The sequence below is a fragment of the Heloderma suspectum genome, chromosome 2 (assembly GCF_057233095.1).
Source record: "Heloderma suspectum isolate Gila_16-S chromosome 2, 16-S_ref, whole genome shotgun sequence".
NCBI lineage: Eukaryota > Metazoa > Chordata > Lepidosauria > Squamata > Helodermatidae > Heloderma > Heloderma suspectum.
The window spans coordinates 310,663,940-310,679,204 of record NC_139459.1 but is presented as its reverse complement, the minus strand read 5'-3'; the positions used below and the strand labels follow the sequence as shown (position 1 = coordinate 310,679,204).

The following is a 15,265-nucleotide window of genomic DNA, read 5'->3' as shown; positions in this document are numbered from 1 at the left end:
ACTCTTCAAGTACTTGAAAGGTTGTCACAGAGAAGAAGGCCAGGATCTCTTCTTGATCATCCCAGAGTGCAGGACACGGAATCATGGGCTCAAGTTACAGGAAGCCAGATTCCGGCTGAACATCAGGAAAAACTTCCTGAGTGTCAGAGCAATACGACAATGGAACCAATTACCTGGGGAGGTGGTGGGCTCTCCCACACTGGAGGCCTTCAAGACGAGGCTGGACAGCCATTTGTCGGGGATACTCTGACTTGGATTCCTGCATTGAGCAGGGGGTTGGACTCGATGGCCTTGTAGGCCCCTTCCAACCCTACTATTCTATGATTCTATGTGCAGTTCCAGTCACAAGCCTACTGTAGATACGAGGTTTTCTTTAAAAGTAGTTTTCTTAAGATAATTCCTCCTACACTATGAGTATCACAGATATTGGACACAGAAAAATATGATGCAAATCCTACTCTGATCATGCTGATGGTAGGAAGAGAGGACAAAACACAGTCCAATCCTCAACAGGTAGGGGTGGAGAAACTCCTGCCTGAAACCCTGGACAGCTGCTGCCAGTCAATGTCAACAATACTGGGCTAGATGAACAAAGGCTCTGACTCAGTGCAAGACAGCTTTCCATCTTCCTGTTAGAGTCAACATCAGAGAGAAAAAACTGAGAATATTCTTTCTATTGTAATAGCTACTTTTCAGCCATTTAAGAAAAACAGTGTTATTATTCAAATAATATCAAAAAGAAGTATTATACTGCCCTTTAACCTAAGCCCCTTACATTGGTACTACAGCAACCTGCTCAGGACTCAGCAAGTAAACAGCTTCTGCCCCTCTAGTAGAAAGCAAATCTGAAAGATACGTTTTGCCACCAAGACAGACTCAGCCTTGAGAAGCAATTTTTCACAGGCATCTATGAATGCATTTGTCCAGCTTCTGCCTATAAAACTGACCTACGTGCTCTGCCAACAACCACAACAAAAGAGACTTGGTCCTTGGATTGCTTTACTGAGCAAAACGTTAGTGTGTGTATGTATGTTCATGGTCATAAACACTGGCATTTTATGGAGAAACAAGAATTATCAGAAGTTGTTATATTTTATTTACTTTGGGGTGGAACAAGAAGGTGATTAGAAAGAGGTAGAGCCTGCCTTTAATATCCCAGATATTATGTTTTTATGAAATCCGTATGAATTTCCAATCCCATAATTTTCACTTGAACAAAAACCCAAAATAAACATGATCTCACATTCCATAGAATTTTGAGGAAAGCTTTTTGCAGAACTGAGAGTTGATAGTAGCTTTATAGCACAATCATATGTATGCCTACTCAAAGATAACCCCCAGAGAGTTCAATGGGACTTTTTTTTATTCATTCAAAGCATTTCTACCCTGCTCTTTGGTCATAAGACTCCAAGGCCAGCTTAGAGGAATCAACAGTCAGACAGTCCCTGCCCACAAGCTCAGAATCTACACAAGACACAAGGACAGGGATTGGGGGTGGGGGGGCGGGGAAGCAATATGATGATGCTTGATTCAGTTGCCCAAATGGATGGGAATATATCAGCTGAACTCTGGGCTGGGCTGTTCTTTGCTGGCCTACTCATCTTTTCTTTCGTCTCTTCTGTAGTTTCTTTTGACTTTTACATTCAAGCCTAAACTGTTTCTTCTCCCATCCCCTCAGGGCAAGATGTTTCCTCATAAGCCCTTCTGGTGGCAGTTGTGCACAGTTCCAGGGTGTACAGCAGGGGTACACAAACTATGGCCCACAGGCCAGATGTGGCTGGGCCACTGGGAGGGGAAGGCTTTAGCTTCTTCCTTCCCACAGCAACCCCAAAGCAGCCAACATTGTTGTTTCTGTGCCACTACTGGGGATGTGGAAACAGCAGTACCCACTGGGGCTGCTGGGACAGGAGGACGCTTTAGCCTCTCCCTCCTTCAGTGACCCTGACATTGCTTCCCACCAACCCCAGCGAACTTGTGGAAGAACACAGGAATGGGAGGGCAATGTTAAAGCCTCACCCCCTAGCATTCTTGCACAGGGTCGCTTGCATTGGGGCAAAGTTATACCTTCCCCACACCCATGTGTATGGGGTGGGGGGGCACCATTTGCCTACCCTTGTTCTAAATAGCCATCAATTAGATCCAGAAGTTTTGAAATACTCAGTTCCCTTCTCCGCTGGATTCTGCACCCACATTGGGAGTAATGGCCTACACAAAAAAATTACTAGTTCCTTTTAAGAGCAATTTGTAGAGCATCACACAAAGAGCCCCCATTGGCACACAAGGAAGTAATAATATTTTATTTGGTTTCCCACTGTGCAAATTAAACATCAAACAAAAAATTGGAAAAGCTATTTGAATCAAAGCAAAGTCCCTATTCTCCTTGAAGAGAGATGTGTGGGATAATAGCATTAAACCTACTGCACTGCAAAACAATTGGTGTCTATCTTTAAAAACTAAACACCACCACCCATTTGGGTTACTATGGTGAAAAGGATCACAGTAACAGGCAAGCAAGCAACAAAGTGACAACATAATCAATCAATCAACAGCCCACACAGAAAAGGCTGAAAGGTGTCAAAAGCTAATAAGTGTTAGATTGAAAATAAACAGCTCCACCAACCTTTGAGCAACCGAGGCAGCAAAAAGTAAAGAGAGGCTCAGCCAAAAGTTCAGAGAAACATGTCCCTCCATTTAGTCTTTAAAGGCTACCTGCTGATATAGTTACTTGCTGTTTCTTTTTTTAAAACAACAGCAACAAAGTTTAGCCACTGAACAACCTTATACTCTTTGCCATTATTTATCTTGGTGCTCATTAGAGGCAAATCAGCAATCTCTTCACATATAGAGAACTTTTTTTTCTATTTGGTGGCAATGGGCGTTATTGTTTTTCTCCCCTATCATAGCTGTGCAAGGGAGGCGATTTTAATCAGGATCACGGTTGTGATCCTAAGTCTTCCTTCTCCATGCACTGTGGTTCTAATAAAAATTGTCCTCCAGTCTGTGCCTGCTATTAATTTTTTTTAAAGCTTTAATGCTTTTGCTAACAACACATTTAGCATCACATCTAGTTTGACCCCAAGAAACATGAAAATTAACCTCCCCCTTCTCACTAGCTACAAGTTTATTACTGATTGATTGATATGTACATACACATGCCACTTTTCAGCCAAGATAGGCTCTCAAAACTGGCTACAGTTAAAACCCATACACATGCAAATAAATATCCACACAGATCCATATATATTACGTAGGGCACAATCCTATTGTGGTTATTGTAAGCCTCCGAACTCAGAGGCTTATGGTCAACCTACGCAGGCTAGGAGGAGCGGTGGAGACAATCTTCACCTCCCCCATCCCCTTGCCCTGCATTTCCGCTAGACAGGCTTCTTAGTCCGTCTAGCAAAAGTGTCTTGGGGAGGGAAGGAGGCTAGTGAGGCCTCAGGATAGCTTGTATCCTGGCCTCTCCAGTCTCTCTTCCCACCCACCAAAATGCTCCCTTCTCCCCCTCTCCAAGGGGGCTTTCCTGCCCTCAGAGAGGCAGCTGGTGTGGTTCTTTCCATGCCAGCTGCAAGGGGGAGGGGGGTCGGAGTGCCAATTCCCAGCTCTGAGCACTGATTCTCACCTCAGAACTGGGAATTATGGCTCCTTAGATGCTGTTTAGGGGCCATAGTATCGTTCCCTTTAGCACTTAACTAATAACTCAGATATTATCTTTATAACATGCATTATGAAGACAAGACAAAACATAATCTAGACATGTGGGCTGGCAGTCAGCACAGTTCAGTGGCCATGAGGATGTCTGGGCCAGAGTACTGACCCTTAGACCTACAAGACCCAAGCTCTATGAAAAATTAAATCATCATGAATTATCTGGGTTTGTGCAAGAGAAAAGCTCTGCTCAGAGGCTGTGAGTCTTATTTCCCAATCTATAAAAGGGGGAAGTTCAAAGTTCAAAATCGAGGAACTGTTTTGTGAGAAAATTAGTTTTGTTCCAATTCTGATTAGCATATTTAGGTTCTGCTTCTCTCTGGTCACAGGCTCCATTATGTCTTTGTCTTATATGGAGAAGGGACTGCTTGTATTCTCATGGAGACTTATTTCACTGGATGGGAAAGTGCTAAAGTATTTTAAATATATATTTGCATTTTTAAAAACTGAAATTCTCCACAGTGGCCCAACAGGCTACAGTACTTGAGTAAGGCCCTGAAAGAGGTTGGCTTGGGGTGGGCCACTGTGGGTGACTGGTAAATTTCACTTCATCCAGCAGTAAATGGGATCCCTTTGCAGTACTATGCTGAAACTGTTGGGTGTAGTTCATGATTCTCATACCTTAAGTCCATGTCTTCAAACAAACCAATCTGGACAGGTGAATATGGATTTGTTTGAAATTCCCTGAAATTTGTTGCCCGAAACATTTGTTAGATTACACATTTTCATAGTATGTAGAAGCTTTATACTTGTTCTCCTACCTCTGCTAGTGCTTCAGCTTCTAGTGATTTCTGATCCCCAAGACTACTATGCCGAGTAGAGCTACAGGTGGGCCTCAATGGATGGCCGTCAGTCAACGCCTTCCTGTCTGGATAGTTGATACTGCCAGCACTACCAAAAGTTGCCATCCTGCGCTTCTCTGGGCTCTCGATCCTGCCCCTGTTCAGTGGTAATATGTGGGGACTGCTGGGACAGGCTGCTGCTCGTGGAGGGGTGTCTATTCCAGGACCAATCCCTCTGGGAGGACTGTGTGTATCTCCTCCACTTCGACGGCGAGGGATGGCTGCTCCATCAGATCTCAACCTCACCCTGTAAAGAAAAACCAACATGCTTGTGACATCGCTACTCCAAGCTTCCAAAGTCATCCAGACTAATGAGTGGGATCTCTGTATGCTCCCTCCCCATTTAAATGTGGCATAAATTGTACAAATTGGCTCATAAATATCCTTGAGCTTATGCATTCAGACTTTCTTGCCTGCCACAGACAAAGGAAAAAGACAACGTTTGCATCCAGATGAGAAGAAATCATTTTCCTACCGTCCCATTACTCCCCCAAATCCATAGTCAGGAATATGATCTGTTGGAGACTGGATGTCATTCTTTGATGAGGCTTTATCATCTAGCAGGGGTCCGCTGCTGGCCTCGCTGTCCGCCTTCTGACTCAGGCTGTCGGAGAATGCATCGTCCCTATGAATAACGAAACCCTCTGTCAGCCTGAAGAGAGAACTGAATGCCTCATGGCCTAAGGGAAGGGCCCTGGCTGTTATTTTACACCTGTGCCTAGGTTCTATGCTGATGGGGGTAAAATGGAGTACTGTTTGCAGAGGGAGTGAAGTCTGCCAAGTGGAAATGAAAGCAGACAACTCAGATGTTTGCAGTTTCCACTCTGCCACCTGCTTATTCCTTAATTTTACACAAACCCCTACATACAAGTAGGGATATTGCGGGAGTCTGAGACGGGGGTGGAGTCCAGAAAACTCCCGCCCCCCCACCAGACTCCTATCCACGGACCGCCACCACTTACCTGGCATGTTCGGCTCCCTGGTTGAGCCACTGGACGGTTCGGGCAGACTCCTCAGCGAGCTGCCATTTTTTATTAAAATTGTTACTTTTTTTTTTTTTAACGTAAAAGAGGTTTTATGTAAATGGCCACTGTAAAGCAGCTGTTACATAAATAGCCACTTTATGGCCACCATTTACGTAAAATGTATTTTATGTAAAACAATGAGCCACCATTTTTATGCAAAATGGCGGCTCGCTGAGGAGTGGGGTGCCCACGTGCCACTCACCCATGGACCACCCGCTGGCTCGACCAGGGAGCCAAACGGGTGGGTAAGTGGCGGGGGTCTGGCACGCAGCGCACAGGGTGGTTTACCCATCCCTACTTACAAGGAAGAGATCCAAAACACACACACTTATTCAACTGACCCACAGGTCTTCTCCTTTTTTAGAGTAGGTGGGGGTGAACAATTTTGCTCCCCAAAATATAGAACCAAGGTAGTACAGAAACCTGGAGAGTTACATAATTTATGTCAGCCAAGGATTTGCAATTGCTATTTTTTCCTCATCTTTCATGGAGCTGATATTTGGTATTGAATGAGCAACAGCCACTGCCAATATGAAGAGAAAGCTATTTAGGACAGAGGGGGGAAAAACACACTGGGAAAGAGAGGCCTTGGTTAGCTGGGAGCAGGGATGTCAAATCTCAGGCCTATGTGCCAAATCCAGTTCTCCTGGGGCCCAAATCTGGCCCTCTGGGATTTCGCAGATGGCCACACCTCCTTTCCCTGGTCCCACCCCCTTTCCCTGCTGATCCTTTGTTGGTTTCCTGGTTTTTGCATGTTTAATCCCCACTCGAAAAGGCTGAAAAGTGTCTCCGAAGGCTCAGTTACTGGCAGTAAGACCTTTAAGCTAAAAGATACTGGCATTTTGGGTATTTCGGCCCCATCCGCAGCACTGGAATGTGGCTCCTGGGAGCTTCTCTGAAATCGAATTAAGCCCTCAGGCTGAAAGAGGTTTGGAACCTCTGGCCATCCTCAAGCATTTCTTCCAGATGGATGGCTCCTAGCGCTATGAAAGGGAAGGCACTGTGCGGCTATTCTGGTTTTTTTTTCCTATAGAGTTTTCTGCAGTAAGAGAAAAGATGGAAGAAGCAGCAGGTAAACATGGAAGGATCACGAGTAGAAGATGACGATGTCTGGACCCCTCACAAAATCCTATGCATGCAGGACAATGGCACCAAAAAAAGCCTCATCTGGAAGCACAGAAGGAAGATTTCCCATCACGCTTGGGGGTGGGGGCAAGGCCTGCTTCCATAATTACAAATGACTTTCATGTTTAAAAATGAATCAAAATGGTCTTTTCCAGAGAGGCTCCATGGCTGGCACGGCATTGAAGACAAGTCTCTGGAATTGCCATACTTCTAGCTGCTAGCAAGTGGACGTGTATGCCAGGGAGGTGATCTGTGCAACGATGAGGAAAAGTTAGTAAACTTGTTTTACAGCACGAGAATTACTGACTGTCTATGACATGATACAAACACAATTAGTCAAAAAGGAGGTTTCCGACTTGACTTTTTGTGGAAAAGACTTGTGTATACTGACTCAGTATAAGGCAGTTTCCAATGTTCCAAATAACTGAACAGGTACATAGAAAGCTGCTTTATACCAGATCAAACTATCTATCATGTCAAGTATTGTCTACTTTGACTGGCTGGGGCTCTCAGCTGCTACCTGAGATGTCAGGGCTTGAAACTGGGACCTTTTGTATACAAAGGAGGTTCTCCACCACTGAGCTATGGTCCATCCCCAAAATCAGTGGTGAGGAACTTCTGGCCCTCCAGATGTTTTTGGATTGCAGCTCCCATCAGACTTAATAAACATGGCCAATGGTCAGAGGTTATGGGAGTTGTACACCAACAACATCTGGAGGACGCAAGGCACCCCTCCCTTGTCCTAAATTATCTATGCACACCTGATGCCAAGACATGGAAAGTATTAACAAACCTCCAATGCAGACTGATTAGGAGGGAACTGAAGCAACCAATACACAGCCTCCTCTCGGCCTGGGAGCTTTGGGGTAATATAAACAGGCTGCTTGTATTCTTGCCCCACTTCTTCCTAATCTCAAATTCAGCTTCTGTAGGCATTTTTCTCTGCTGACCAGTGACTCTACAGCAAAATGTAGTATGAACCTACTAGAAAATGTTGCTGCTCAGAATTGGGAAATCTTGATTTTCTTCCCAATGTCATTAAAAAAGAGGGGGAAGGATAGAAAAACAAATTTCTTGAAGATGTGATGGCAATGAAGGGTCGCCAGAGATACAGGAGGCTCTTCTCTTCAGAAAGTCACCCTCCACGAGTAGAGGGCAGCGAATTCAACGATGGAGGGGGCAGGTGTAAGGCCCCAGGCCTGAACCAGGCTTTTAGTAGTTTTAGAGGGGCTTAGATGATCCATAGATGCTCCCTGACTTTGGTTCGGTCGGCAGGCTGTTTTCCCTTACAGGCCTCTTGATTTACCAGGATGAGTCAAAGAGTGATAGGGCAGCCTCAATGCATTCCATACTAACGAAGGCTAGTATCTTATCAGGGCCTAGTATGTGCCTGGGAAGTGAGGCTATGCTTATGCCAAGCTGCAGGTGTCTGTGCTGGGAAAGATAAAGTTGTAGATGAATGCTAATTAACGCTTGCTGTTGTCATGCTGCCTCACTGCTGACATGTATGGTATAAAACCCATTTTACCACATGCTCTGGGTTCAGAGAAGCTGTCTGATCCAACCAATGGGTACGCCTGTGTGCTGTAAGTTACTCAATAAAGTACTCCTTGTAAGTAAACCTGGGTCTGATTCATCACTATCTTGGCACCTCTAAATTAAGAGTTCGGAGCCTACTGCAGGGGCAATACAACAGGGCTGGAGCACTCCTTCCCCTTGCAAGTTACCTATACCCAGCTTAGGAATGCCTACATAGAACTATAGAATAGGGCTATGCCTGAATAGGCCTATGGAGTGCTGTTTCTGAAGCACTACTATAAATAATGTTATTGGTGGGGAAACAGGAGAGACAGATATTTAAGTGTGAATCCCACCCGCCCCCGCATGAAAGCACAAGATGACACACCAGTTTTCAACTCTACCCCCCAAAGCAGCTGCCACATTGCACTTTGCTTCATCCACCTCTTGAATCTAAAGACAGATAAAAATCTGAAACTCTCTGCAGCGAGCTTCTTGCCACTTACATGTCTTGTACCACTATGTACTGATGTGGTATGAGGCCATCCACGCCATTGTGGCGACCTTCCCACCAGTCTTCAGATGCTCGATGGTACAAGAGAAGTGAGGCTCCTTTCTTGAAGGACAACTCACGTGGTGACCGCCCAATGTAGTCAAACTTTGCAATGGCTTCAATCTGCTCCACCTCTATAAAGTCGGGGGGGGGGGGGGAGGGGAGGGGAGGGGAAGAGATTGGGAAGTTGTAATCAGAAATCAACAGAGCACCCTCTGTGCCGCACGGGAACATTTTCCTGGAACAATGTGGCCAAACCTGCCCCCTGATCTCAAGGACATTTTTGCTAAGTACTCTCCTCCCCAGGAAGCAAAATGGGGGGGGGGGGAGGACATTGCTCAGAATGTAGAAACTTGGTGGCATTAAAGAAAATTGACATAATAGGCAAGATCTGAAACTTTTCATAAAATTTAATTCTACTTTCCACCCCTACCTTCAGTCAAGATTTGTTTTTTCTATGCTGAGCAATAGGAGATAATTCACTTTAGTGCTATCACAAACCCCACAGTTTGACAGCTGTGTTGCCTTAGATCAGCCTTCCCCAGCCTGGTACCCTCCAGACATTTTGGACTACAACTCCTATCAGTGCAAGCCAGCACAGCCAATGGTTAGAGATGGTGCAAGTTTTAGTCTAAAACATCTGGAGGGCACCAGGTTGGGTGAAGGTTACCTTAGTTTTTAGCTTCCTTGAAGCTATGGGAATTATATTATTAATTGTATATACAGATGCATCATCATCATCATTATTATTATTATTATTATTATTATTGATGAGATAGCATTTCTCAGGGGGAATACTAGACCAAGACTCTGCAGTTGCCCACTATCAATCATGAAGGCACCACTGCACCTATCTTCACACTGCTGCAACCAATCTACATGTGATTTCCAAGAAACACAAGAGCCCATTTTGATACACATTTGATACCCAGTATACAAGAAAGTTCAGTGTACATGTATGTATGTTTGCAAATTCTTCCCATCTTATCCAAAGAACATCCTTCCACAAATAGCAAATATAGTTGGTATATTTGTTCAGCACTCCTGATGTTACTTTTTTCAGCTTGCATTTTGAAAATACGTTTAAGGAAGAAGCCACAGAATGACCGTGGACACAACTTTCTGTGGCAATGGACAGTCACTGCTGACATGTGTGAACCACGGAGATCCTCAGAGCTTTGCCACACATGTATCTTAAAGGCAGATTCACACAACATGGAAGTGGGCTGACTCAAGCTTCAATGCACGGCCAACAATTTTTTCATCAAGCTTCAGCAGGATCCAATTGCACTGCAGGTTCAGAGCACGAGCCATTTGCATTGGGAAGAAAAGGAAGACTGGATGAGGCTGTGGGAAGAGTTCACAGACTTTCCAGACTTTAAAAAAAAACAAACCACGCACACATGTATTCTTGTACAAGTCAAGATTGTTTTAATTTGTCTTTTACATTTTGTTTGAACTATTTTTTTATTTTTTTGCATGTCATCTTGCACACTCTACAAAAAAGCAATCAATAAGTGTTTTTTTTTTAATAGATATAAATATATAACTTGTATCCCACTGTTTCCATATATAGACCTGTATCCCATATATGGAACTGTATCAGCTGCCTTCAGACTATTCACTTTTTGGCACATTTCTTTGCACGTGTTTTCTGAATATGAGCAGAGAAAAGACATTCTAGAAACAGCCCTTCGAGGTTGTTTACCTGATCCCAGGAGATAGAGGCTGCGAGTTGAGTCTGGTTATCCTGAATCAACAAGCTTTCCTCAGGTTTACTTAGACTACACAGAAATACAGGCAGAGTTCGTAGTCTTGCATCCCAAGGCTACCATATGAGCAACCTCAGGAAGGCAGAAAAGCTGTAAACATTCAGAAAGATGCCTGCATATACCCGTTTCCTGTACATGACGTAGAAAGTGAGCTGGTTGATCTGCTTGGACTTATTAGATCTCCTACAAGCCAGCCCTTTGACAGAATGACTCCAGTTCACTAATGCAAAAGGATCAGTTACCTACAGGAGATACTTGACATAAGGATGTCTCCTCAGGGACGCTTTCCTCACTTTTAAGCTGTCTTACCATTGGACCTACCCACATTACCGAGCAAGCAAATTAGAGGCTGAAGCAAGATAAGGGGTTGCTACCCTGGAGTAAGAGATAATGCAAGAACATATTCACAACAGTTTGCCAGATTAATTTAACTCAGGGGACAACTAGATCACTTTCCTGGACCATTCTAAGAAGTCTCCAGCAGATCATGGCAAGAATTTAATTACAGCAATTTCATTTTCCTACATTTTCAGTTATTTTTATTATCATCATCTTTTAAAAAACAGTCTGTAGCATAACATTTGACAGAGAAAGGGCAAAAGGCAAAACTGAATTGGGCAAATATACTTCAGACATGTTACATTTGCATTAACACAAAGGTGCTTCTTTGAGTATATCTGTATTGTTTTGAAACAGCACCTAATGGTAAACAGGGCTTGACTTAATGTTTGGATTATAATGAAATAATCTGATGAGCAGGTGTGGTGATAGCCAGTTGCTTAGCCCAGGAACCCTTTTTGTCCCACTCTCACCTCAGGTTAAACAAAATAAATTCTGGTAGAATCCATCTTTCTAGGTGCAAAAAGTTGGCTTTAAACAATAACAAAAAAGAGTAGACTGGATCATGAGGTATGTGGCTATTAGTTGTGATAGCTAAATGAAACCTCCATGGCCAGATGCAATTTGTATATGACCATCGGATACAGGCAAGAAAAACCTGACATGCCTTGTACCATATTGTCTTGCTTACAAATGTCTTGCTGCCCACTGTCCAAACCAGAATGTTGGACCATGAATGGACCCAGCAGAGCAATCATCATCATCAGAAGAGCCACACTGGATCAGACCAAAGGTCAATATAGTTCAGCACTCTGTTCCCACAGCAGCCAACCAGCTGCCTGTTGGAAACCCAGAAGCAGGACATGAGTGCAAGAGCACCCTCTCATTCATATCTCCTAGCAACTGGTGTTGAGAGGCATACTGTCTCCAATACAGGAGGCAATATATAGCCATCATGACTACTAGCCACGGATAGCCTTATGTCTGATTTTATGTGCTCAGGGTCAGAATACAGCTCCAGGAACAGTATTCAGCACCCCTCTTTTCTCTTCTGGTGCAATAATATCGGGAAAGGCTTCTTATCCTACTGTCAGCCTTCCTCAACTTGGTGCCTTCCAGATGTTTTGGGTTACAACTCTCATCAGCCCCAGCCAGCACTACCAATAGTCAGGGATGATGGGAGTGTAGCCCAAAGCATCTGGAAGGCACCAGGTTGGGGAAGGCTGTTCTAGGTCATAAGTCTTTGGCCAGTCTAAATTAAGTGACATTTGGTGGCAATGGGTAGAATCAATAGAGGACACTTCGAACGGGGGACAGAATTGTGGTGGCTATTGTAGAAGCCTCACCATCTGGATAAAACACTGAGTTCCTCACCAGGGCTGTGGATGGGACTGGGAGGAGTAGCCTGGGAGAGGGTATGTAAATTCATAAAACCTAACAGCTCTTCCTCTCCATGCTTGTGTCATGGTTAATCATCCAGAAACTCCAATCAGAGCTATTAACATAACCATTCGGGCATAAAATTGCCTAAATAGAAGCTTGCTTGCCTTGACTTTTCAGTCAAGGTAGGGCCCTTTGTCACCAACGTTGAAAAATGAAGGTTGACATCTCCCTGCTCCCTTTACACATCCATCTTCAGTTATCTGAATAATCCTTTGTCCCCTCTCCTCCTCTTATGCCCATAAGTACAGATGAACAATCAGAGCCACCTATGCAATCTCCCCACATCATGCATCAATAAGGCACTGAACTTCATATATTTGTAGCATTGAGGGGGAAATATTAATGGAATAAAGGCTATAAAGCAAGCAGACAAGAGGCATGCATAGTCATGCAAGAGACAGGATTCTGGAACAATGTCTGCGAAATAATCTGCGAAACAAGCCAATTTAAATGGCACCATGTGGTTCCAGGTTATTAATTCTCACTGATGTCCAAATCAAACTTGTTCAGTCTGAAAAATAAAAATAAAAATAAGGATGGGTGGGTATGTGTGTGCGTGGGTGGAATATTTCCCTAATCATGTATTTAAATGAGGGAAACAAGTTGAGCTCTTTTAGTGTGGTGTCAAATATTCTTCTGTTTAATTTTTAAGATGAAAATAATTATTATGAGGGGGAGAAATATTTCTTTAAAAATGCTGTAACTGTGAGAATATTCATCTTTTTCCCAATTCTGTTCAGTTACATTGTTTCTCTTAGCTACTGCTCTCTCACTCCCTTCTGTCTTTCCTACAACAGCCACATTGATGGACCCAACCAATGAGGAATCACATCGTGAGGATTATTATATCCTAGTGCTACACAGCCAGACTTGACAATGTGCTCATGTTATAATGATGGTAAATGAAGGCAATTTAGAGTGAAAGGCAATGTTTACTGGATTAGTCGCAACCAATCAGGGATCATGGAATGAATGTGCTGTTATGACACTATTTATTTCATTAAGATAACATCATTGAGGACAAGTAAATTCAGACAAAAAACAAGAGGAAACAATTTAAATGAATAAGTGAACACTTTCAAAGTAATTGCTGAAAAATAGTCAGAAGAGGGGGATGCTTTAACACTGCCAAAAACGCTCCCCTCAAAGACTGAGTATGTTCAGCTCAGCCACCTTACTATTGATGCATAATTGTAATTGTCTTAGGGAGCAATCCAATGGCCACTAGACACTGTCTAGAGGGCCATAGGATATGCTGTATTCCGGGAACCGACCTCAGAGCCCATGCTCTGAGGTCGGTGCCCGGAAATCCAACCTCCTCCCTTGTCTACGCTGCCTCTGAGGCAGCGCGGAGAAGCCCCATCCTCCAGACTTGGAAGATGAGCATGTAGCGACTGAAAAGGGGCGGGGCTAGGGGTGTTCCGGGGTGGGGAGAGCGGAGCTGCGCATACGACACATCCTATGTGTCGTATGGCAGCTTCCTTTCCTGGTCGGCCCCCCAGCTGCTAGACAGCGGAAAATGGCTGTCTAGTGAACAAGAGCAAGGCAGGAGAGACACAGAGGGAATTCATGCAAAATTATCCCTGCTACTTTGGGCAAGAACTGGTGATGGTGATTTAATCTGAAGTGGGGTCTTGTGTTGGAAATGGAAATATATTAATAACCGTTGTATAAATAGACCCCAGCTCCTTTAACTGATACTTCAAACATAGCAGATAACTGAGATCAAACAAAAGAAGCAGGTCCTATAGGGAGAGGGTATCAAACTGAAAGAACTACTCATTCATGGGAGGAGTAAGGAGTTAGGATTATAGCTTGATCTAAAACCTACTGAAACCTTTTGAAAGGTCCCACTAATTTCAAAAGGCTGTCAATCATATCCCTTCATCAAATCATAATTTTCTATCATTAGGTTCTATCACTGTTCTTCCTGGAAAGCATATGATAAGCTGGAAATGAACATAACAGACCACAGGCCACAGATGCAATTGTCCTCAGGAGTTATTCTGACACAACAGTGCCTTTGTCTTCCCAGAACACTAGAACCATATACAACAACAGACCACAATCCTGATATGTCACTTTCATGCCAAATAGAAAAAGCAAAGGCTAGCTTGTTAACCAGGGCATACGGACAACTCCCATAATGCCTTGGACGGAAATTACAAACCAAACAAGGAACCTGGTATGGTCCCATATGGTCTACTTTGATTACATATCTATCAAGGTACTTCATCAGTCTATGCTTGCACTGTCAAACTCAAGAGAAAAATCTCCCCCTGCAAACAGCCATATGTTAGTCCAAGGTAATTTGATTAGGAACTAAATACATGTTGCTGTTCTCCACACAGATCTCGACAGCTTTCCTTAGACTCAATTTTCCGCTGCTTGTTTCTACACTCACCATCATCGCTGGTGTGTGGCTCCGTGCCGTTGTCATGGTCTGCTTCATCAATGGTGCCTGGCTCACTGTGCGGGCTGTCACTGGAATTAAAGGGGGAAAAGACATACACACTGGTTTTAGAATGGGGAGGAAAGAGGAGCTATTTCCTTGCTAGGGCACAGGGAACTTGAGAGTGCTCTGAACTTTATTTCAGAATGGCAAAGGCACAACCTCTCATATAAAACCTAGAGTTGTCTCCAATGTTAGTCCTTCTTACAGCAGAGCCACTGAACTGAATGGGACTTAAGTTATATTAACACTGGATACACCACACTGGATACAACATTTACATTTCTGCTACCCTACAACTTTCTTTGCGAACTCTTATCTGCTCAAATGACCTTGGACTGCTATACAAACAGAATTCCCTGCACGTACCAATGGCAGTATTCGATACACATTCTGTGACACCAATAAGGAGAGGATCCAAGAGTAGTTTCCAACATTTTAAAATCCTGATTAGGGCTGGCCCAGGACATTTTCCAGCTTAAGGGAGA

General features: G+C 43.8%; 1 protein-coding gene across 2 annotated transcripts in view; it reads right to left on the bottom strand.

The window, feature by feature from the left end:
* SRGAP3 (SLIT-ROBO Rho GTPase activating protein 3) overlaps positions 1-15,265 on the bottom strand; it is a 298,364-nt gene that overhangs the window by 10,804 nt on the left and 272,295 nt on the right. For both annotated transcript variants that reach the window (XM_084840267.1, XM_084840268.1), the window contains exons 18-21: positions 14,730-14,809; positions 8,725-8,905; positions 5,026-5,175; positions 4,470-4,797 (exon numbers count right to left, since the gene is read on the bottom strand). In XM_084840267.1, the coding sequence (XP_084696393.1) occupies positions 4,470-4,797; positions 5,026-5,175; positions 8,725-8,905; positions 14,730-14,809 (739 nt within the window). The remainder of the gene's footprint in view (positions 1-4,469; positions 4,798-5,025; positions 5,176-8,724; positions 8,906-14,729; positions 14,810-15,265) is intronic.